Source organism: Apus apus, chromosome 2, assembly GCF_020740795.1.
Source record: "Apus apus isolate bApuApu2 chromosome 2, bApuApu2.pri.cur, whole genome shotgun sequence".
Lineage (NCBI taxonomy): Eukaryota > Metazoa > Chordata > Aves > Apodiformes > Apodidae > Apus > Apus apus.
Genome location: NC_067283.1, coordinates 152,706,988 through 152,731,792, shown reverse-complemented (window position 1 = coordinate 152,731,792; position 24,805 = coordinate 152,706,988). Strand labels below are relative to the sequence as shown.

The following is a 24,805-nucleotide window of genomic DNA, read 5'->3' as shown; positions in this document are numbered from 1 at the left end:
TCAGCACCAAATTCACTATTTTGTATACTTCACAGCTGGTTGCTGTTGTACATTTGACACAAGAGAGTTTGATTTTTGCATTCTTAACTTGAGGCAGTAGTGAACTCTGATCAGCAGTTGGAAATACTGAGTTTTTTTCCCCTTGAAGTTCACTTCACAGCCCTCAGTCCTACAGCTAACACACATTTGTCTGGTTTATGTGGCAAAAATATAGGTTGACTGCTTATCAGGCCAGTGCTGCTGTTTAATAAACAGTACTTATCTCCTTGAAGCAACACCCTGCCCTAAATAAGTTTGCTAAGGGTGCTGAGCCAGAAATAGTGTGCTTTTATTTTTAATTGAATTGTAAAAAAAAGAAAAAAATTAAAAATACAAATTTGAAAAAAAATAAGAGTTTAAAATTAAAATACAGGTTGGTCATAGCTCTGCTTTTTGAGCAGCATGTTTTTGTAGTTTTTTTGTATTCCTTCATCAAACTTACAGGTTTTAAAATCCTGCAGTCACATCTCTCCCCAGGAGTCTGTGCTTCTCCCAGTGTTTCATGTTATTCTCAAAACTCAATAAATAACCTCACTTCTGTTTGCTGTTTGTCACTCAAACTCCAGTGGAGGAATGTAATTCTGATGTTGAGCAACATGTGATTGAGTTGATCCCTGAACACTTTAGATGGAGCTTCATTACATACCTGTGACAGGTAGTAAACAATCCCATTTTAATTCATTGGGAGGAGGATGCATTATTTAACTACAAAATTACTGAATTTCGCAGCATATGTGACTTGTGAGTGGATTCACCCCTCCATGATGCTAGTCTTTCTGCTTCCAAAACTTGTAAGTTTGGGGTTTTATTTCATATTTCTGAACACTAATCATGACATACCCAATCTGGCACAGAAGAAGGATGAGTGGGGGAATTGGGATGTGGCAGATAGAGATATGTTAGAAAGCATAAAAATACACAGGAAAGAGAAGGGAAAACCTTGACATTAATGAGTAACAGCTGACCAGGTAATAGTGGTAAGGCAATAGGTAATGCAGCTATAATACAGATTGTGGATAGCAAGAAATGGAAATGTTCAAACCCAAATGCTAGGAAGTTGGGCAGAAGGTGGGAATATTTTTTGAGTGGTTGGTGCTGTGGGAACCATATGGAGCAAAGCAAAAGAAATGGTAGCATAAAGTTAATGACTAGGATGTGGCTTTCAAATGGGAATGATCTGTTACAAAAGGTGTAAATGAGAGCAAGTGCTTTAATGCAGTGATGATCTGTAAAGCATTAAGCAACAGAGTGGCTGAAATCATAGGTGGAGGCAGATTTCTTTGGGAGAAGACAGTAAGCAAGATTCTGATGAAATAGTGGTAGATGCTTGCTGAGGCTCCTCCTGATCTGTTTAGGTAGTGGATAATAGAAACCTTGGTCATATTGCAAGTATAATATATATGTGGGAGTGTTTTTTATGTTACTTTGCAGCTGTAGTGATAAAGCAATGAACAGCTTTGCTAATTGTCATATCTAGAATCACAGAATCATAGAATGGTCAGGATTGGAAGGGACCTCTGGAGATCATCTAGTTGTGACCCCCTGCCAGAGCTGATCATGTCCAGGAGGGTTTTGAATGTCTCCAGGGATGGAGTCTCCACATCCTCCCTAGGCGGCTTCTTTCAGTGCTCTGTTACCCTCAGAGTAAGGAAGTATTTTCTTATATTTAGGCTAAACCTCCTGTGAACCAGTTTGTGACCACTGCCCCTTGTCCTGTCACTGGACATCACTGAGAAGGGTCTGACCCCATCCTCCTGACAACCCCTTTAGATATTTATAAGCATTGATGAGATCCCCCTTCAGCCTCCTTTTCTCCGGGCTGAACAGCCCCAGCTCTCTCAGCCTTTCCTCATATGGACAATGCTCCAGTCCCTTCATCATCCTAGTGGCCTGTGTTGTACCCTCTCCAGTAGTTCCTTGTCCTTCTTGAACTGGGGAGCCCAGAAGTGGACACAGTGCTCCAAGTGAGGCCTCACCAGGGCAGAGCAGAGGGGCAGGAGAACCTCCCTTGACCTGCTGGCCCCATTCTTCTTAATGCACCCCAGGATGGCCTTGGTCTTCTTGGCCACAAGGACACATTTTTGGCTCCTGGTCAGCATTCTTGCCCAGCAGGAGCCCGAGGTAGGGTTCTTTCCAGTTAGTGACACAGAAACTTTCTGAATTTTTCACAGCAAGCAAGGGGATCTGGTGGCTGCAGGGGCCACCTGAGTGTGTTAATCACCTTCAGAAAAATTTTTAAATAAGAGGTCCTGTAGGTGTGCTGTGTCCAGTTCTGGAGCCCACAGCATAAGAAGGACATGGAACTCATGGAGAAAGTCCAGAGAAGAGCCATGAAAATGATCAGAGGGCTGGAGCACCTCTTCTAGAAGGACAGGCTGAGGGAGCTGGGGTTGTGGTGGTTTTGGTTTCATTAACCTGGCATTTCCAGTTGAGTGGTGAACACATTAGTGTGGTTGTACTGGACCCTGATGGGACCTCGTGTAGAATAATACTTATTCAGGAAAGGTTAAGCTGAAAATGCTTTGGCTTGAAAATTGGCTGGTGGGATGAGATTGAGGAGAGGCCAGCAGAAGTAGTGTGGCCTTTCTAGAATTAAATTTGGAACATTTGTTTTAGATCTAAAAATACTGCAGTAAGGAGTACTTAATCTGAAGGTCATAGAGTATAACCTGACAATAAATAAAAGTGTAAGGCTTCTGCACAGAATCACCTTGGTTGCAAAAGACCTTAAAGATCACTGAGTCCAACCATCAACCTAACGCTGACAGTGCCTTCACTAAACCATATTCCTGAGTACTACTCCATACAACTCTTAAATACCTCCAAGGATGGTGACTCCACCACTGCCCTAGGCAGCCTGTTCCAAAGCCAGATAACCTTTTCAGTGAAGAAATTCTTCCAAACATCCAATCTAAACCTTCCCTGGTGCAACTTGAGGCCATTACTTCTTGTCCTGTCACTTGTAACTTCATTGAGCAGCACAATCCCCACCTCTGTCCCCACCCCTAATCCCCCAACCTCCTTTCAGGTAGTTGTAGAGAGCAAGAAGGTCTCCCCTCAGCCTCCTTTTCTCCAGGTTGAACACCCCTGGCTCCTCAGCTGCTCGTTGTAAGACGTGTGCTCCAAACCCTTCATGAGCTTCGTTGCCCATCAGAGCATCACAATTCTGGAACAGCTTTCCAGCAGGGAAGGTGGCAGTGGGAAAGTGGTGACTGATCTGCTAAAGAAGGGTTGTGTGGTGTTTCTGGTGCTAGCAGAGGACTGAGTTTGATAATCCTGGGAAACCACACCTGGATTCTTACGTAAGGGACAAGAAGCCGCCTGGGTAATTTCACATGTGAAGATTCTGCTGCAAGTTCTTATTGCTCTAGACCCCAGAAAACCTGAGTACTGATGTGCTGCAGGAGTTTTGAATACTCAAGCTGGTACCTTACCATTTCTCTGTGGATTTTTAATGGAATTCCTTAGATTGAAACAACCACAAGCAGCTATTCTGCTTCTGCTTCACCTTGTCTGATCTGTGGTGTTTGAGCTCACGATTGCAGTGCAGCAGCAGTAGACTCAGTTCTTTTGTGTTTAAAGGAAACAGAGGGTTATAGTTTAATTCTCCTACATAGTGTTTGCCAGAGAGCTGCAATGTGTAGGATGGCTCCTGTGCTGCGTTCCAGCCACTCTTTGGCAAGCTGTGTGGTGTGGTCATTAGGGCAACAATATCTATAGCTGAAATACATGCATTGTATTTGCTTTAGATGCATGCAACTCATCCAGATGTGGCCACAAAGGTGGTTTAAGTGGCAGAAACTTCATTTTATAGGTGTTTGCTCAAATAAGTGTGATCAGGTAGTTTGCTTTGGCATCTGTTTTGAAACAGCTTCTTCCCTGCAATGAAGATCTGGTTCTCACTTTCCCTCAGTGCCTGCTTGGCCTCTCAAATTCCCATCCAGCTGACCTGTATTACAGTAAAATGCAACTGATTTTAAGATTTTCTTCAGTTATCAGAGCAAGAAACTACAACAAATGGTGAAAAAGCATGGGACAAAGAGAGTCAGAATTCATGGGCTCGTGGTAGCAGGGTTTTTTCAAATTATAGATTGCTTTAAAAAAGTTATCAGTGTAAATGTGTTGTGTTTCATTGGTCAAACAGCCTGTAAATTTGTTTAAATGTCAGCCTGATCTAGCAGATAGCTAATTTGTGCTTTCTCTTTTCTTCAGTGCTTGCACCTCCTCCACCGTTGCCACCACCAATACAGGGATATGCCTTTAAACCCCCTCCTCGACCAGATTTTGGCACTTCTGGGAGAACAATCAAACTGCAGGCCAACTTCTTTGAAATGGACATTCCTAAAATAGATATCTACCATTACGAATTGGATATAAAGCCAGAAAAATGCCCTAGAAGAGTTAACAGGTAATGCTCTGCTTCGCTTTTCCTCAGTTTATTTACGTTCCTCTTTTCCCTTGAAAATTCTGGAGCCATGTGCCAGTCTTCAGTGATGACTCAGAGGATGTGTCTGTTTCTAGGCATGGTTTGTACTGGTGGCTTCCAACTTTGCATATCCATCAACAGGCATTTTTTTTTTCTCCATCCAAGTCTTTCTGCACCAATCCAAAATTTCAGTGCTAATCATCCCTTATTTTGAATGAACTTATCAGCATCTTAAGATGCTGCTGATCAAAACCACTGGTGACAGGTGGAAAAACTGTATTAACCCTAGTGGAGTTAGGTTGGTATAAGCCAACTTGATAAATATGATTCTTAGTATTTCTTGATTAAGTATTGGAGTGCAGTTGGCTGACAAGTCCCATTAGCAGGTGGTGGTGTTACCAACTTGTTTTCCCACCTTCCCCTGCTGACAAGGGGAGGCAAAACCCAATGTTTTATGCTGCTGCAAGAGGATTGTGGAGGGACTAAATTAGGTAAGAAATTATCCTTCATCAGTAGATTCTATATAAGGGAAAGATATGCTCCTGAAACAGATAGCAAGGTGAAAACATGGATCAGTTGGCCAAGGCAACAAGCAATTACGTCTTGCATTTTGCATGTGTGTCCTATTAGTCACAGTGTGGCAACCTCATTGACTTGGAAGAGAGAAGTGTTGCCAGAAGTGAAACTTGAGAACAAAACTTGGCACTAACTAGAAACCACAAATGTCTTCATCATAACTACCTACATCTTGACAGTAGAGGTTCGGAATGGCATGTTTATATATTCAAGAGCAAAACCTTTCCTTATTAAAAACGGTCCCATGGGTGGAATGTGCAGTCATGAGCAAAGCATGGAGTCAAGAAAGCCACCCAAAAGCCAAAGTTTTCTTAAAGGTGCATTAATAAAGTAGAGTGCATTATCCATTGTTGTACTAACAAGGCAGTAACGATAACATTTTCATAAAACAACATCCCTGCACTTTGTTGTCCTGTTGTTTTTTTTCTTATGCTGGTCTACTATAAATGTAATTTTTAAGCTAGATGCTGGGCCATCTCATCTGCACTGTGTTCCTACCTAGTAAGGTTGGACCAGATGATCCTTGAGGTCCCATCCAACCTGGCATTCTATAATTCTAATGAAGAAGTGAATTCAATTTTAAAAGCAAACACTGATGTCAGTGTATTAAGCTGAACTCTGTCCTTGCCCAAGGGCAACCCTCCTGGTTTCTCTGCAGTCCTTGTACTGCCTTGCAGAGCTGAGAAGAATTGTCCTCAGTCACTTTTTCCAGACTGGGAGCTGTGAGAGCTTTGCTTTCATTAACTGGTATCCTTGCCACCAACTCCAACCATGACAGCTGGAATGTTGCTGACTGGTGCAGGTGGCTGGGCCTCTGCAGCTCCCCTGGGAGCTGATGCTGCACAGCTCTTACTTGTGTTGTGGTGCTGTGATCACCCCTGCTATGGCCCAGCCTGTGGGTGCTTGTTCATCAATGGCAGAGAGCATATTTATTTATTTATTTATTTATTTATTTATCTCACTGAAAAGGCAGATTATATTCAGTAACAAGTTCTTTCTCCGCTGGCAGCTTCTGACTTGCTCTGTTTTGTCAGGTTAGTCACTCCCTCTGTTGTGGTAACAAGAGCAAGTGAAAATCCACATGGATTAAATGCCTTTTGCAGTAAATAAGGATGTCATAAATGCATTTGACAGTGCTAGTGTATGTCTCTTAGTGCAGTGTGGGAAGAATAGAAATTTTATTCATTTAATGAAGTGTATTTTATTTTGTTTGAGTGGTTATTCCTGCTTAGATTCCCCTGTAGATGCACTACTCACCTGCACCTGGGATTTTGTGAGCCGTGACCTTTCAGTCCTACATCTGCCCCTGTATCTGTGCACATGTGTGCAAATACCTGTATTGCTGTGTGGATATGTGTGTATGTATCTAGAGTTATGCAGGGTGCACGTTGTCCAATTCTAAATGGTAGTTTTTGTCAGCTGGCTTACAAGTTTCTAGCATTTAGATTATGTAATTCAGATACATATTCGTCGTAAATAGTTTCTATCGTTACTTTATATATCGTAGCCTCTAGAAAGGCTAGAGGGAGATTTTATTTTAATTCAGGCTACTCCCTCATCTGTCCCAGCTTTGTTCTTCAGTTTTATTCTGGGTGTTCCTGTGGCTTGGACTGGGACCCTGCAGACCCACTGCAGGGATGTGTTCCATGTACAGACAGCTTCCACACTGATGAGATGTGAACTGGAGCAGGACTGGAAAACAGACAGCTGAGACAACGTGCTGCTGTGCCAATTAACTACAGTCTGGCTATAATTCTTCACGTGCCACAGAAATCCCAGGATCTCCCCTCTAGGGAATCCTCATCGCAGCTTTCCAGTACATGACGGGGGCCTGCAGGAAAGCTGGGAGGGACTGTTTACAAGGGCTTCCTTCTAGTGATAAGATGAGGGCAACAGTCTTGAACTAGAGCAGAGGAGATTTAGATTAGACATTAGGAAGAAGATCTTTACTACGAGGGTGGTGAAGCACTGGAACAGGTTGCCCAGAGATGGTGGAGGCCCCATCCCTGGAGACATTCAAGGTCAGGCTTGACCAGGCTCTGAGCGACCTGATCTAGTTAAAAAGGTCCCTGTGCACTGCAAGGGGGGCTGGACTGGGTGACCTTCAAAGGTCCCTTCCAACCCCCCACATTCTATGATTCCATCATAGGAAGAGTGGGCAATGGGAGTTTGGTTATGAACCCTGGAGGCCCTCAGGTTAATCCATGAGGACAACCACGACTTGTACAAGGTTCAGGATGAGCTCTGCTTGCAGTGACTGGCCCTGAGTTCTTGGTGTGCCTGCATGATTTCTGTAGAATGGTAGTCCCAAAGGGCTGGAGTTAGTGAATTGGTAAATAAGTCTTCCTTTAATGTCACATGGAGAAAATCACTTACTTTTCATTAAGATGTTTCCAGTCACAGCTGAGAAGCACCATTGCTAAATGTGTTTCGAAGCTTGAAAACCTTAATTAAGCAGAAGTGTTCATTTCTATATAAAGTAGTTCACAGTCGGAAGAACTTGCTCAGTAGAAAAATGGGTTTTCCATTGCTAAATCTTTAACACAAGGTGGAAAAACACCTTCTTCCTCCCACCCTCCAAATTGTGTCCTTGTTCAGTCAGACATTGCAGACCTGAAGCAGAAATTACTGGGTCAAGTTTTATTCCTACTTTTCAGGAGGTCAGGCAGATTTTTTTTCAAAGGTCACACCACATCTGAAAGCCTTGTCACAAAGCAAATAAATTGTCAATTAAACCAGTCTTCAGTCTTTTCTGGAATGAAGAAATCACATTTAAAAGTAATCTTACTCAGTGCGATGCAAAAAGTGTGCATATCAGAACTGTTGTCTTTACACTAAGGCTGTAAGCTTGGATAAGGATTTTTTTGAAAGCTTCTTAGTCTTCTGAGCTTTTAGTTTATGATCCTCTGCAGAAGGGGCAGGGGAGCAGAAGCCCCAGGAGAATACCAAGCATCTCTTGTTTTAGGCTTCAGAGAGCATGAGCTTTCACTTTACCACTTTTAGCAGAACACAGAAAAGAGGAAGGAAAGTTTCAATGTGAAAAAGTTTTAAAAAGCTCCTTTAAGAAAACAGTTTAGTCTGTCAAAAGTTTGGTTTACTTTAGAACAGTTAAACAAATCTTGCCTTTAATACCTGACAGTGGACAAACCTTTCATTTACCTACTGCCTCTATATTCATAACTATGTTCATAAATACTAGTGTTCATTTGCTACTTCATGTCGAAGGTAAAAGGTGGAATTAACGTAATCTCTTTGTATTTTCAGAGAAATAGTGGAGCATATGGTTCAGCACTTTAAAACCCAGATTTTTGGGGATCGCAAACCGGTGTTTGATGGAAGAAAAAACCTTTACACAGCTATGCCACTTCCCATTGGGAGAGATAAAGTAAGTTTTGAATAGAAAAGCTTCTGAATGGAGATTTTAATGTCATGTTTGCAGAGCCTTTCTCGTAGCAGATAGGAACTGGCTTTATATTTCTGGATAGATGTCTCCTATTGCTGTTCTGCTTAGGGTGTGGTTTGCCAAGAGAGAAGTGTGAGCTTGTTGCCATGGAAGTGGTCACTCCTCTTTCCATCTCCCTTCTTTCCTTCCTCTCTTTCTCCCCACTTTTGTGGTCTCTTCTGCTTTGGTAAGCTGGATCAGCTGCCCCAGGCAGTGGACAAGTTGCACACTGGCACTAGGGAGAAAGTGAAAGCATAGTTGAGTTTGGGAGAGGGGAGCAGAAGCACACCTCTGGGCAGCAGCAAGCTGTTGTGTCAGCTGGTTAATCTCATCTGAGCCCACTGTAAGCTGATTCTCACTATCCCCTTCTCCTCCTTTCATCCTTCTGTTGATGGTGTGGAACCTCTAATTCTTTACAATGAGAGAGCCATATTAATTTGAACTGTACAGGTTAAGTAAGACCTGGTAGCTTAGCCCTGGGGCAGCTGAAGAGGACTTGCATGCTCTGATTGTCAGTTCTCCATGTGGGGTGGTGACCTTTTTGGAAACTCCAGTTTTATCTGCAAAGGGTACCCACATCTATCTGTTGATCACTGATGAAGCAGAAGGGACTGTTAGAACATGCTAACACACAGACCCTGTAAAATAATTCAGCCTGTGCTTCTGTGGGCTAGTATCAGATTGAATGTTCTGTGGCCTTTTTTATTTAGGTGATGAGCACTGGTGATACATTCTCGTCACTCACTTATGCTGTGGCAATTCCCAGAGGCCATTAAAGTCTTCTGCTGTGGGTGTAAAGTGAGGCTTGCACACTTAGAGAGCAAGGCTGTCCAATCTCCTAGAATATATGAAAACCTAACAAAAGAAGAGTAAAATGTAAGGGGGAAAGGGAAATGTGGAAAACGTGCTTACATGATGAAACTGGAAATGGAGCTTAGGTCTTCCTAAACTGAGTAGCAGTGTGCCACAGAACGGGTCATGCTGTCCTTTGCTGTCTTCATCCTGCCTGTGCAGTGCTTGACATATAGTTCTACCTCAATCAAACTCTTAATCTCGTGTCATTTTTGTTTCCCCCAAATGTATTGAAGTAAGTATCATGCAGTAAAGGTTAGTCTCTACTCCAGTCTTACTTATTTTTCATGAAGCGATCAGCTAGTGTCTAGAAAGACTGTGAAAGAATCATTGAAAAGTATTAAAGTTGTTTGGTTTTCTTTTCCACTTTCACATTTAGTATTCCAGTTCCTACGGATCTGAGAGGCAAGATTACAAAGTATTTGCTACAGGTGGAATGATACTTGATGAGTGTCTCCTAGGGGTTTACACAAGTCCTCTGCATGCAAAAAGAGTTCTCTTGTAACTGTGCTTTCCAAGTTAGGGATGGCTGACAATGTATTTTATGAGAAGTATGAAGCTCTACATTTATAAGTAAAGTAAATGATAAATGGTTTATCTACAGAGGATAAGTAAACTGGGATCATATTAATCCTCAGATCTGTCAAGACTTTGAGACCCAAGTTGACCCTACTCTGGTTGGGAGCTGGATGCGATGACCTCTCTGTCCTGTTCCTCCTGTGTCTGAATGCCTGCTGATCGAATAGGGCTTGATTCTTGATGCTTTGGGTATTAAAACTCACATATGCTAAATCATACATGATAAAAATTAGGTCTAGTGACAGTGTGTCAGCAGGAAGTGTTTTTGAGGATCCAGTTCCTTCATGTCCACCTACACTTGGGAAAGGGCTGACCTTAATGATTTTGGTAACCACTTCAGGTGGGACAGAATTATCTAGCTGGAGTGATGATCTTTTGAAAAAAGGGGTGACTGAGGAGAGTGTTTTTAGTGGAGGTTAGCACAAAATGGTTCTGGTAGTTTCGTCCGTGGCTCACTTTTAATAAACTCATTACAATTGGACTTTGGGGGGCTTTTTTGGCCATACTTGAATTAATGTTATTTCACTGAAGGAAGGAGCTAACAGAGATAAATCTTGAACTGGTTTATATCGGATGTGGGGAAGTTTAGCGAAATGAAGGAAATTTTTACATGATGCTAAATTGATTTAAGCATGGTTTAAACCAGTATAAAGCATGTAGGTATTAGAACTTTCCTCCAGCATAATTAGATAAGGTTTCTTTGCCAGTTTTTTGGCTGTTCTATACATAACAAATGTAGCAAGATTACTGCACATCTGATTACATTTGGGAATATATTGAAAAAACTCAAGAACGTGGAATGATTAATAGATGATGCTTACTCTAAGTGACAGAAGGCCTCAATTTAGTTGTAGTGTGCATCAGGAATGGATGCTAAACTGAAGGCTGACACGAAATTGTCAAAAGTTTCTTCCCCTCCTGTTGCTGTTTAATTTAATGCACTCTGTCCTCATCTCTGGTTGGTGCTTGTTATTCTGGGGTTGCTTTTTTTTTTGTCCCTTCTTAGCAACTCTGCTTTTTTTACAGCTTTTTCTGTTATATATATACTCTTAACCTTTTCTGCTTGGCTTTCATGTTTATCATGCCTATTTTCGTTCCTTCTTTTATCATCATACCTTATTTTCACTCTTTAATTCCTTCAATTCTTTAACCCTTTTAGAACAAATATGGGATATATAAATAATAACAGAATGTTTTTGTATTTTTTACTCTTACACATTGAGATGAAACAAGTGTATAGGACACTGTCTGTCAAGACATAAAGATAATAATAGTCTCCTCTTTCCTCCTAGATTCTAACAGCAAGCCCAGGTCACCTCTGACTGTGGCTTTGTACTCAGCTGCTGTGGTACTTACATATTTTGCTAAAGTGTTCTTCTGTGGTTAAAAGCTAGAGTTAAATTTTAACTGAACTTGAAAGTTTTCTTATCTAGCAGGATTCAAGAACAACTGATAAATCTTAACATAGATCTTAAGAAGTCTTTAGTTAGAAAACCAGTAATTACGAGTGAATTGAGCTGTGGTTTGACACAGAAACCCTGTTGCTGTTCCCTTTCTCAGAAGAAAAGGTTTTAAGTCTCAGCTTGACAGGGTGCTGAGCCATCTCATATGCACTATAGTAGTACCTAGAAAAGTTGGACCAGATGATCCTTGAGGTCCCTTCCAACCTGGCATTCTATGGTTCTGTGAAAGTGTTAATCCTGCCTATGGCTACAACCTTTCTCCTCTTCACTTTGTTGATTTGAAATACTGCTGAGGACTCTGTTCATGGTAGAAACAGACCTCTCCAAGCCCATAGCTTGAGATTTCCAAACAAGTCCATAGGAGGTAGGTACCCAAATATTTGATTGGAAACTCCAGCTGATTTGCTCCGAGTGCCTGGGGAGGAAAAGCTCTTGGATTAATAGAGAAAAGGTACATTGAGTGCTGAAAATAGGGTAAAATAATCATGTAGTGATGCATAGACTTTATAGAGAAGAAGGAATACTAAGAGCTCCCCAGAAACACATGATCAGGTTTAATTTTTATTATTTTTAAACAGTAATAAAGGTGATTTGTATGAGTCCATCAGACTTCATCAGCTGCAAGGCCTATTATTTTTAAGAACAGCTTTCAGTGTTTTTCTACAGCATGAATTTTTCATATCCTTAAAGTAACATCTCTTCCATTTAGTTCCTTTAGCTGCAAAATTACTTCAATTGTGTTGCAATTGAGCAACGGTTCTAGCAGACAGCAGGTTAGTGGCTGAGGTTGTAAATTTTTATTTGGGGATAGATTGCACCTGGTGACACTGTAGTGATCCAATGTGGAATTTGGCTTTAGAGTTTATTCCTAACAATAAAGTCATTTAAAATTACTTTGTCTTGAATTTTTTCATGTTTTGCTTATTCTGTCAAACATGAGCGTGTTCATTTGCTGTTAAAAACCTAGAGTGAGATAAAGAAAATATTACTGAGACATAAAAAATTGAATTTGCAGTGCTACGTGTGATCTTGTGGGTGTGGATTCTGGACACGTTTTTTGGCCCTATTTTTTTTTTTCTTTTTTTTTCTTTTTTTTTTAAACATAGACCAGAGTGTTCCCATTGACAAGCAGCTGAACATGAGCCAGCAGTGTGCCCAGGTGGCCAAGAAAGCCAGTGGCATCCTAGCTTGTATTAGACACAGTGTGACCAGCAGAAGTAGAAAGGTGATTGTCCCCCTGTGCTCAGCACTGGTGAGGCCACCCCTGGAGTGTTGTGCCCAGTTTTGGGTACCTCAATTCAAGAGAGATCTCGAGGTGCTGGAGCGAGGACAGAGGAGGGCAACGAAGCTGGTGAAAGGCCTGGAGAATCAATCTTGTGAAGAACACTTGAAGGAGCTGGGAAGGTTTAGTTTGAGGAAGAGGAGGCTGAGGGGAGACCTCATCAGTCTCTGCAACTACCTGAAAGGTCATTGTAGAGAGGTTGGTGCTGGTCTCTTCTCACAGGTAATTAGCGACAGAACAAGAGGGAAGGGCTTCAAGCTGCACCAGGGCAGGTTTAGACTGGACATTAGGAAACATTTTTTCACAGAAAGAGTGGTTAGAGACTGGAACAGGCTGCCCAGGGAGGTGGTGGAGTCACCATCCCTGGATGTGTTGAAGGGTGGTTTGGATGTGGTGTTGGTGGAGATGGTTGAGGGGAGAACTTTGTAGAGCAGGGATGATGGTTGGACTCGGTGATCCCAAGGGTCTTTTCCAACCTAAATAGTTCTATGATTCTTCAGTAGAATCTAATTCAGGTGAGATATTAAAGGAAGAAAACCTGGAATGTTGGGATTTAAACTTTACTTATTTGAGCAGTGACTGTAATTCAGCTGTTTGGAAGTGGGGTCAGACCCAGCAGCAGAAGCTGTTGGGGTCAGATTCAGTGATGTGAATTCACTGTCACAGCCATGATGAATTTCATACATATTTGGAGTCGAGCAATTGGATTAAAAATTCTTCAGCTCTGGGCCTTTTATTTCTACCAGGGACACAGATACTGCAACACAAATAGTCCCATTCTTCATCTTTTTTCCATTTCATCATGGTGAAGGAGCTTAGAAAATTGAAATCAATAGGGGAAAAAAAGAAAAGGAAATATTTTTTTAGATTGAGGGTACCAAAGTTGTTAATTATCAGCTGAGTTGTATATTAACAATATTGGGAAAAACAGAAATTACAAAATTTGATTTGGAGGAGAATTTGAAAGGAAAATACAGTTCAGGTGTGAGAGACATCTTCCATCCATAGTAAATGAGGTGTAAGTTGAGGACCTTTTGATGGCATTGTGGAAAAAAAAGGCTTCATAGGCAGCTTCCAACCTGTGTCAGCTGAAAAGCTGCACGTTTATTTGCACAGCTTTGCAGCAGAACTACCCTTCTGGCCAGATTCAGACTAACAACCCCACAGCTAGAGACTCCAGTTCCCACTGTTCTCCCATGGCCAAATGGCTCCTTCCTCTCTTCTTAACTCTTCTGATGAACAATGTTTGTGCTAGAGGAGAAATGTGGCTATAATGTCACTTTTGGCTGCCTACTAAAAGTTGTCAACTTGGTTTTTTTTTTGCTTACAGGAGGATATATAATTTGTGGGTTTATCTCTCCTTCCTATTTTGGACTGAAGCAGCTAACTTGTCACAGAAGAACAGATGATTGCATATATTAACTTGCCCTTACCCATGTATTCTTTTGTTAGCCCACTAATTACAGTTTGTCTGTTAAGTGGATGCCTTTTATATTTAAATTGTTAACTCCTTAGGACAGGAAAATGCAATGTTTTTGTTTATATCCAGCAGAAAGGAAACTCTGATCTTGTTATTTCTTGTAGTTGCTCCCAGAACAGCTAATCATTTCAGACAAGCCTTAATTTTAGTTTAAGAACTTCTGTGCTCAGACTCTCTTTGTTTTAATAGAGGAGAAATCAGCATTGTAAGTAATGAAAAGTAGTCAACAGAAGTAATTTACCATAATCATAGAATCCTAGAATGGTTTGGGTTGGAAGACACCTTCAAGACCATCCAGTTCCAACACCCCTGCATGGGCAGGGACACCTCCCACCATTCCAGGCTGCTCCAAGCCCCATCCAACCTGCCCTTCAACACTTCCAGGGATGGGGCAGCCACAGTTTCTCTGGGCAACCTGGGCCAGGGTCTCACCACCCTCACAGTGAAGAATTTTCTTCTAATGTCTAATCTAAATCTCCCCTCTTCCAGTTTTAATCCATTCCCCCTTGTTTTCTCACTACAAGCCCGTGTAAAAAGCCCCTCCCCAGCTTTCCTGGAGCCCTTTCAGCCACTGGAAGGTGCTCAGGTGCTCTAAGGTCTCCCTGGAGCCTTTTCTTCTCCAGGCTGAACACCCCAACTCTCTCAGCCTGTCTCTATAGCAGAGCTGCTCCAGCCCTTGGATCATCTTCATGGCCTCCTCTAGACCCTCTATAGGAGCTCATAATGTAGTTTGCCAGTGTTTTTTAGACAAAGAATTCAGAGTAGGACATAACATGTTGAAGGAGTGCCCCTATTTCCTGCCTGATAGCATCACTGGTACCTGGGGGTCATTGTTTATTCTTTTCTTTGGCATTTGAAAATAAGAGTGTATTGGGCTGATGAGTTTTGTGGGGGATTGCTGGGTTGAGAGGGTGGTGTTTGTTGTTGTGTTCTTGTTGCTTGTTTGTTTTTGTTTGTTTTCCGCTTTGAAAGCTTCTTGTGGCTCTTATTCTCTCTTATTTGAAATATGTCTACAGTTGCAGTATACAAAGCCCTCTGGTGCTCTAGAGAGTGAGTGCTTGAAATTCCTGAATCTTGGCAGGTAGTGACAGACCATGTTTTATTTTAGGCACGCAGGAGCTGACGTGAGTGGTGATGTGTTGGGTTAGGTACCTGGAATCAGGTTATGGGATCTTCATGGAGACCTCCCTGTTGATACACAAACACTTCCAAATTGCCATGTTGCCTCAAAGAGGGAGGTAGATGCCAGCTGGGAAGCACGCCAGCTTTTTGAAGTGCACCTTTGGAAAGATCTAGCTGTGAAAAGAGGCTGTGCCTAATGTATGTTTTTTCTTCATCACTGCTTTTTGTCTCCTCCCATGCTTTGTAGCGCTGTTCAGAGGAATCCATCGTCCCCTCCAAGAGCCCCTTCCATTTCCCCCTTTAAATGGAAAGAATCATCTTGGTTTGTTGTTTGGCATTGTTGCAGGTGGAGCTGGAGGTCACGCTGCCAGGAGAAGGAAAGGACAGAATATTTAAGGTGGCTATAAAGTGGATGTCCTGTGTGAGTTTGCAGGCTTTACATGATGCTCTTTCTGGTCGGCTGCCAAGTGTCCCGTTTGAAACCATCCAGGCACTGGATGTAGTGATGAGACACTTGCCTTCCATGAGGTGAGGGGAAGACCTTGTTTAGGAGGTTGCATTGTTATTTGAATTGCTTCAGTGGCTTTTTGGGTAGGATGTGCTTTCATAGCTCAACCAAATAATGGCTGTCTAGCAGATGGCATGCTCAGGCAAGAGGCAATGTGGTGCCCTTCTGTTCATCTGATGGAATTAGTAGCCTCCAGCCTGGACACAAATCCCTTTCCCACTGGTGTTCAGACTTGCTCCATGTTTGTGTGCTCTGAGGTCAGGGGTGCTTTGCCATCTTGCTTGTACCCTGTTTCTCTGTAGGCCTCAGAGAAGGAAGCCCTCCCTGCGTGGAAAGTAGTTGGAGGTTGGTAGACACCTAAGAGTGGTTTTTAAACCTTGTTCCCTTGGTCCTGTGTGTCTGTCCTTGGGCAGAAGCTTATTGCCAGTTTTGTATAAAGGATACTGTGCTAGGAGGACATAAATGTCACCCAGTATAGCTATTTTTACAGAAAAGACTTGAAAATGGTTTGTTCTTTTTCCCCAACCAAATGGGATCTACAGCATTTGCAGTCAAATCCAGGAGATACTGGATTTAATTCTGCTGCCTTGAAGCAAGTCACTTAGGGCCACTGTTCAAATATGTCCAATTGGAAAGTAAAGAACTCAGCTTAGAGGGGCTGAACATCCAATTTTGAAGGGCTAAAAAGGGAATATGAGTTAAATTTATGTAAGTAACCTTAAATATCTTTATATTACGTTGGCTGTATCCTCACATTAAGGAAAAAACCACCAAACACCTCAGTCAGGTTTTGCAACACAGAAAACAGCCCAGACTCGTTAGTCACACATCTTTGTTCAGAGAAACATATTAACACTGTTTTTTTATTAGTTTGATATTAAACATGCAGTGCCAGATGACCAGGATGATCTGTCGTTCACACACTCAGATTTTCCATGGATTTCAGAGGAAACTATGCAAAGTGTGGGGAGAGATGATTACATTGTTGTTTTAGAAGCAGAGATGTTGGATGATTTTCTTACTGAAGAGTAGCTGTATTTTTTATATATAGTACAAACATGAGTAGCAGCAGTTTCTTACTGTAACCAGCTGGATTTTGAGAGGTATAACCCTAGTCCTCACAGAACCCTCTAATTACTGATGGTTTGAAACACTGACATTTCTGTGCTTTTCTGAACAGGCATTTGCATTAGTTATGGCTTTATTGCAAATATTAATTTTTTTTGCTTGTAATTTTGTGAACTGAATTTATTTTCTTTACTGCAGATATACTCCTGTGGGGAGATCTTTTTTTACAGCCTCAGAAGGGTGCTCAAATCCGTTGGGTGGTGGCAGAGAAGTTTGGTTTGGCTTCCATCAATCAGTCAGACCTTCATTATGGAAAATGATGTTAAATATTGATGGTAGGTCCTATAAAAATGATTTCTTGTTCCTTCTTTCAGTGGAAAGGCAAAAAACAATAGTTACGATTCTTGGATTTCTTAAACATTTTCTCTGTATTGTATCCTTGGTGAGGCTGCACCTCGAGCCCTGGGTGCAGTTTGGGGCACTGCAGGATAGGAGGGACATCGAGGTGCTGGTGCAGAGAAGGGCAACTGGGCTGGTGAGGGGTCTGGAGAACAGGTCTTATGAGGAGAGGCTGAGGGAGCTGGGGCTGTTCAGCCTGGAGAAGAGGAGGTTGTAGTGAGGTGGGTGTTGGGCTCTTCTCCCTGGTGACCAGTGATAGGACAAGAGGAAATGGGGTCAAGCTGCTCCAGGGGAGGTTCAGATTGGGTATTAGGAAAAATGTCTTCCCAGAAACAGTGGTGAGGCATTGGAACAGGCTGCCCAGGGAGGTGGTGGAGCCACTAACCCTGTTAAAAAATGGGTGGACATGGTGTTTCAGGAGATGGTTTAGTGGTCACAGGGGTGTAGGGTGGATGGTTGGTCTTGACGATCTCGAAGGTCTTTTTCCAACCTTTGATGATTCTGTGATTCTGTTGTTGTAAGACATCATTAATGTTGTGTTCACAGTATCTGCAACCGCGTTTTACAAAGCACAGCCAGTTATTGAGTTTGTATGTGAAGTTTTGGACTTCAAAAGTATTGAAGAACAACAAAAACCTCTGACAGATTCCCAAAGGGTAAAGTTTACCAAAGAAATTAAAGGTAATAATTAAATTACATTAAAACTGCTTTATTCTGCCTGATGATGTGTTACCACTACACATCAAAAATTTTGCTGTAGCAGTTGCTTTGGATTGTCACAACGAGCAGTGCATGCACTTCTGGAGAGCAAAATGAAGAAACAAGAATAATTTTATTAATTAAATATATGTCAAGACTTTCAGAAGCCTACTGATCAATTTTATGTGTCAATCTGCTTGTCCTTTTTTCTTTGTGGGTAGCTGTGTTGTCCTGGTTTGGGGTGGATAATTTATTCTTCCAGAAGTTGCTGGCTTTCAGGTGGGCTTATCTTTTGTGCCAAAGGGCTTCTTTGCAGAAGGTGTTTTTCTTCCCAAAGAATAAAACCCCGTGGCCTCATTCCTGTGGGCTCCTAGGGGCTGTATGGGTATTTCCCCACCCCCTCCACCCCCTGATTTATTAGTTCAGGGTTGGTTGCAATAGTTGGAGATCTCATAGACACCATATGTTTAGACATAAAGTATAAACAGGCTTTTTGTTTCAAGGAGGTTGCATGTCCTTTTTGTCCTTCCACCATCCTGGGCTTCCTTAGAGGTGCAGAATTGGAATTCACAGAATGCCTTCAGCTTTGTCTGTAAGCTTTTGGGGCTTTGTCTCTTCTCAAATATTTTTTGTTTTACTTTGGCTTTTAAAATTTTAAGACTATAAATTGTTTTTTGGAATTCTGTCTGGGATACTCTTTAGTGCTCTGAGAACATGCTAAATTGTGGACAGCTTTATTGCACAGGTCAAGTGGTCTTGGGGAGCAGTTGAGGGGGCTGACACCTTGGTTTTGAAGAAACAGTGATAATGTGTTTTCTACTTTTTAGGTCTAAAGGTGGAGATAACACACTGTGGACAAATGAAAAGAAAGTACAGAGTGTGCAATGTCACCAGACGACCAGCAAGTCACCAAACGTAAAGTATTTTGCTTAATCTCATGTTTAATCTCAGGCTGGAAGAGTACTTACCTGCCTTAGTGACCTTGGAAAAGTTGTCTTGAAAAATGATACTTTCTTTGGTCAATGTAGTTAAAATACACCTGAAAGTATTTTCCCAATTTTACTGTCCTTTTTGTTCTATTTTTATTCTATAGGGAATGTCATGGCATTTGAATCAATTGCTTTATTTTAAATCTGTGGGGTTTTTTGGTTTTGGTGTTTTGTGTGTGTGGTTTTTTTGTGTTGTTTTTTTGTTTGTTTGTTGGTTGGTTGTTTTTTTTCACTTCTCATTTATGGATTTCTTCACCATGCAAGAACAGGGCACCCCATAGGTAGTGTAATGTTTTCCAGAGCTAATGTGGAAAAAAGCAGTTCCAGTTGGGATCAGCTTTCTGATCTTGGTTGTTGCCAATCTGTTTTTCCTCTGGAAAAATTGTTTATTTTTAATCACTAAACAGAGTTAACCAGATCACTTCAATATGGAGGCACTTATGCCTATTTTTAAGAAAGTAGTAAACAGAACAAAACTGATACCAGCTTTTTACACAAAGATAACTGATCAATATCCAACTCTGATATTTAATGGTTTGGGCTCTGTTTTACATTCTTTTTGTGATGTGTGAATGAAAAGACAATGTTTGTGTAAGTATATGCAAGTATGTGTGCATAAATGGAAATATATTTATACAAAAGGAGAGAAATTACTTTCTGAAGCAATAATTGGTTTTGTGACTCAGAGTAGGCTTACTGTTTTCTGCACATTTGCTACATATCACAAAGTTTAGTACTGCAAATATCCCAAACACATGTAAAACATTAGAGCCATAGAATTGTTGGAAGGGACCTTAAAGACCATCAGGTTCCAACCTCCCTGCTATGAGCAGGGACACCTCCCACCAGACCAGGCTGCACAAGCCTCATCCACCCTTGAACACCTCCAGGGATGGGGCTTCCACAGCCTCCCTGGGCAACCTGTTCCAGTGCCTTCCTACCCTCATGGTGAAGAGTTTCTTCCTGATGTCTAACCTAAATCTCCCCTCTTTGAGTTTAAAACTGTTACCCCATGTCCTGTCACTGCCCTCTCTGGTGAAAAGTCCCTCCCCAGTTTTCCTGGAGCCCCTTCACGTACGGGAAGGTGCTCTAAGGTCTCCCCAAAGCCTTAGTCTTTGTCTCTAAGGCACCTGCTCTTATGAAACTTAATTTATAGCTTCAGGTATCAGAAATGTTAAAGAAATAGCCTTCTGTGGTATTATTAAAAGACACATGTTAGTGACAGTGGTGGAATCTTAATTACAGAAGTACAGTTGCATCACTTCAGCAAGATGGGTTTAACCTCCAGTCAGCTTAATGTGCCAAGCAGTGTATTGACCAAGTGTGGGGAAGTATTCTGCATCAAGTGATGTCTTACGTTCCTATTTGCTTTCCAACAGATTCCCACTTCAGCAGGAGAATGGACAAACAGTTGAATGCACTGTAGCTCAGTACTTTAAGGACAGGCACAAATTAGTTTTACGTTATCCTCACCTTCCATGTTTACAAGTTGGACAGGAGCAGAAACACACTTACCTTCCTCTTGAGGCAAGTACATTTTTAGATAATACTGTTTCCTGGGAATGGGGGAAGGAGGAAGGGGGAAGAAAGGCTCAGATGTTCACAGAATCATAGAATGCCAGGTTGGAAGAGACTTCAAGGATCATCTGGTCCAACCTTCCCAGGTACTACTACAGTTTATATGAGGTGGCTCAGCACCCTGTCAAGCTGAGACTTAAAACTGTCCCATGTGGGGGAATCCACCACTTCCCTTGGGAGGCTATTCCAATATTTGACTGTCCTCATGGGGAATAATTTACCTCGTGTCCAACTGGAACTTGTGCCTATGACCCCTTGTCTTCTCCACGTGACTCCTTGTAAATAGGGAGTCTCCATCTTCTTGGGGGTCACCCTTTAAGTGCTGGAAATGTTGACGCTGGTTTTTCAGTAGCCAACTTTAGTAGTGCAGCAAGGAAAAAAGAAAACTGAGCCGAAAACCAGTTGCATTGTGTTTGTGAATGTTGGTTTTTGCGGGTGTATTTTAGGTGTGCAACATAGTGGCAGGGCAGAGATGTATCAAGAAACTCACTGACAATCAGACTTCCACTATGATTCGAGCAACTGCCAGATCAGCACCGGATCGTCAGGAGGAGATTAGCAAGTTGGTGAGTGTTCTGTCAAAGCTGAGTGAGGTGCAGTAATGGAATTCATTCTGCTCTTAATATTAGCAGGTACTGAATAATGTGTGCAGTACACACAGGTTATTTTGTTTTTATAAGCCTTTCTCCATTAATCAGAAACACGTTCTCACAAAAGGTTTTCAAGTGGGTTTTTTCTGGTGCTTTGTTGCAAATTTTGAGCCCTCTGTGTGTCCAAGTGGAATTAACAGAGGCTTTGAACGTTTGTCACCACCTGTATATGAAGGGATACGTGCCCCAAATACAGGTTACTCAGGAAAGAACTCATAAAAATAACTTCTTTTCCTGCAAGAACAACTTAATTCCTTTCTGTTTCAGATGCGGAGCGCAAGTTTTAATACTGACCCTTACGTCCGTGAATTTGGAATAATGGTCAAGGATGAAATGACAGATGTGACTGGTAGAGTCCTGCAGCCTCCTTCCATCCTCTACGGGGGCAGGGTATGTTGGACAGATACTGTGCAGTCTGGGATAGCTTTGATTACCAGCTGTGATAACGTCTGTAATAGGCTTGCTTTAAGTTAGTGATGCTGGATGTGATGGGATGAAGTCATCAGAGCTATGATGTTTAAAACTGTAAGTTTTGAAAATCCTTAACCACAATGGCCAATTTGCATCTCCCTCGATTGCTGCTTTATTTCTGAAAGTAAAGCCAGGTTAAGAATGTGTTTATGTAAAACTTCAAAGAAAAACATGTGTATTTTTACTTAGGTGCTGTTTTATTGTGTGTTGTGAGAAGAATCCTGCAAATAGTGGTTCAGATCAGTGTGTATGGAGAGGAACAGACACTAGTCCAATTATTACTGTTCATTTTTGCCTCCCCTAACTCAAATCTTCCTGAGCTTCTGGTTGGTTTTGAGTGTGCTGGGTGGAGCAGCTGTGTTTGGGACAACTATTTTAAGGTTTTATCTCTATCCACATGTTTTTCTATAGAGCCACCTCTGGCTGTTGGAAGTATTTACTCAGTTTTTTTCCTTACAGTGGCTTTTCAGGTGGCCATTCTGACATCATCTTCCTACTATGGTGTCTTTCAAAAAAGGCTCGAGAAGCAGGATTTTCTGTCAGTTATACAACTTGTTTTGTTTTTATGCAAGATGAAAGCTTTGATAGCTGGGATAACCTTATTTGTGGAGGCTTCTGATGAACAGCTTCTAGGTCATGCATTGCCAGCTGAAGATGGTTTTGTCCCCATGCACAAATCGGGCTGTTACCTTCTGAATCCCAAAAAGGGAGAGGATCTTGTGTCTTCCACCTAAAGCACTTCAGACAAAATTGGGAAGATTATGCTCAAACCTCCCTTCACTGGCAGGTTAAGGGTAACTCAGGTGTCTGTGCCTCCTCCTGAACATGGAGAGTGCTCTAATGAGCCATTCTGGCACCAGAGGAAGAGGGGGAACAAGAGCTTCATGGCAGATGAGTGATGGAAAGTCAGAGTGTGGGAGGTGCTGCCTTCAGCAGACACAGCTGGGCAAAATGAATGACGTGTTGTGAAAGATTCCCATACATTTTAGCTGCTGCTGATCAATGAGCAGACATCATGGTAGCTTGTCTAAAATATCTACTGGATACTAATACTTATTAAAGTACTTAACATCACCAGAATTGCTTTAGTTGTCTTATTATATCCCTTGTCCTCTAGATAATCCATCACAGTAATGGCAGAAAAAGTGTTGCACAGGTTGAGTAACTGAACATCTTTTGTTGACTTGTTCACATTTTTTCTGGAGTTGTGTGAGTGGCATCAAGCCACTTTGCCTCTACTTAGTGATGTGTAAAATACTGACTATACTTAAATGAGTAAAATACTGATAATAGTTAAATTAAGTCACTCTTGGAAAGTACACTAAGCACTTGTAAAGTTGCTGTGAATGTACGTTCTTGTTAATGTTACATACTGAGCATGGATCTGCCTTCCAAATGTAATTTCTATCTGCTGCTGCTTTATGTAACTAGAGGAAACAGCATCAACATTAAAAATGAACAATATGAGCTTTATTTTTATCAGCTTTATTTTTAACCTGGCTAGCAAGCTGTCTTGCTACAGTGACAGAATGATCTTGGTAAGGCAGGATTATAAGTAGCCTGCTAGTTGGAGGGGAGTAGAAGTGTAACTGGTTTTTCTTACCATGAATCAATTTTTGCATTAGTGTTTTAGGGCTTTTTCTTTTTTTCCTTCTACACCCAGAATAAAGCAATTGCAACACCAGTTCAAGGAGTCTGGGATATGAGGAATAAACAGTTTCACACTGGAATTGAAATAAAGGTTTGGGCGATCGCCTGCTTCGCTCCCCAGCGCCAGTGCACTGAGGTTCATCTTAAGTAAGTCTGCTTCATGAAATGGTGATTTTTATTGGTTATTATGGATGCAAATATCATTTCAGTTACAGAAAATACAGATTTGGGTTAATTGTTTCATGCCTGGTAATACATATTCAACAGAGCTTTTCGAGTTCTGTCTTTTTGTGTTCCAATATGATTTCAGTGCCCACATCATCCAGTCCTCCAAATCAGACTTGCCCAAAGCAATTGATACTATGTGGCAGGTTTCTGACCACTGAAGCCTTGGGGCTGAATTTAAGATGACTGAAATGATGTAATATCAGGTGCTCATACCTAGTGAATCATCTACCTGGACTTCTGCAAGGCCTTTGACATGGTTTCCCACCCACAACATCCTTCTCTCTAAATTGGAGAGATACGGATTTGATGAGTGGACTGTTGAGTGGATGAGGAACTGATGGGATGGTCTCATCCAGAGGGTAGTGGGTAATGGCTCAATGTCCAGATGGAGATCAGAGACAAGTGGTGTCCCTCAGGGGTCTGTATTGTGACCAGTACTGTTTAATATCTTCATCAGTGATGTAGACAGTGGGATCGAGGACACCCTCATCAAGATTGCAGATGTCACCAAGTTGAGTGGTGCAGTTGACATGCCTGAGGGACAGGATGCCATCCAGAGGGACCTGGACAAGATCCAGAAGTTGGGCCCATGTGAATCTCATGAGGTTCAACAAGGCCAAGTGCAAAGTCGTGCACCAGGGTTGGAGCAAACCCCAGAATGAGCGCAGGCTGGGGGATGAAAGGACTGAGACCAGCCCTGCAGAGAAGGACTTGGGGATACTGGTGGATGAAAAGCTGGGCATAAGCCAGCAAAGTGCCTTTGCAGCTCAGAAGACCACCTGTATCCTGGGCTGCATCCAAGGCAGTGTGGCCAGCAGGTTCAAGGATGTGGTTCTGCACCTCTACTCTGCTCTGGTGAGGCCCCACCTGGAGTTACTGCATCCAGCTTGGAAGTCATCAGCACAGAAAGACATGGACCTGTTGGAGCAGGTCCAGAGGAGATGAGAGGGATGGTATGCCTTTCCTGTGATGAAAGGCTGAGGGAGTTGGGGTTCTTCAGCCTCAAGAAAAGAGGCTCTGGGGTGACCTTAGAGCAACCTTCCGGTACTTTAAAAGGGCCTATAAGAAACAGGGGGACAAACTTTTTAGCAGGGCCTATTGTAATAGGACAGGGAGTGATGGTTTTAAACTAGAAGAGGTTAAATTCAGACTAGATACAAGGAAGTAAGTCCTTATGATGAAGATGGTGATTGCCTAGAGAGGTGGTAGATGTGCCCTCCCTGGAAGTGTTCAAGGTCAGGTTGGATGGGGCTCTGAGCGACCTGATCTAGTTGAAGATGACCTTTAAAGGTCCCTCTGATGCC

General features: G+C 42.0%; 1 protein-coding gene across 3 annotated transcripts in view; it reads left to right on the top strand.

Annotated features, from left to right (window-relative positions):
• AGO2 (argonaute RISC catalytic component 2) overlaps nucleotides 1-24,805 on the top strand; it is a 67,595-nt gene that overhangs the window by 15,966 nt on the left and 26,824 nt on the right. The window contains exons 2-11 of one of the 3 annotated variants that reach the window (XM_051612470.1): nucleotides 4,252-4,447; nucleotides 8,306-8,426; nucleotides 15,608-15,789; nucleotides 17,036-17,172; nucleotides 17,783-17,917; nucleotides 18,763-18,850; nucleotides 20,304-20,451; nucleotides 20,949-21,068; nucleotides 21,420-21,542; nucleotides 23,287-23,420. In XM_051612470.1, the coding sequence (XP_051468430.1) occupies nucleotides 4,252-4,447; nucleotides 8,306-8,426; nucleotides 15,608-15,789; nucleotides 17,036-17,172; nucleotides 17,783-17,917; nucleotides 18,763-18,850; nucleotides 20,304-20,451; nucleotides 20,949-21,068; nucleotides 21,420-21,542; nucleotides 23,287-23,420 (1,384 nt within the window). Of the gene's footprint in view, nucleotides 1-4,251; nucleotides 4,448-8,305; nucleotides 8,427-15,607; nucleotides 15,790-16,103; nucleotides 16,115-17,035; nucleotides 17,173-17,782; nucleotides 17,918-18,762; nucleotides 18,851-20,303; nucleotides 20,452-20,948; nucleotides 21,069-21,419; nucleotides 21,543-23,286; nucleotides 23,421-24,805 lie in introns of those variants that run through there. The other 2 variants (XM_051612471.1, XM_051612472.1) reach the window with 2 other exon arrangements.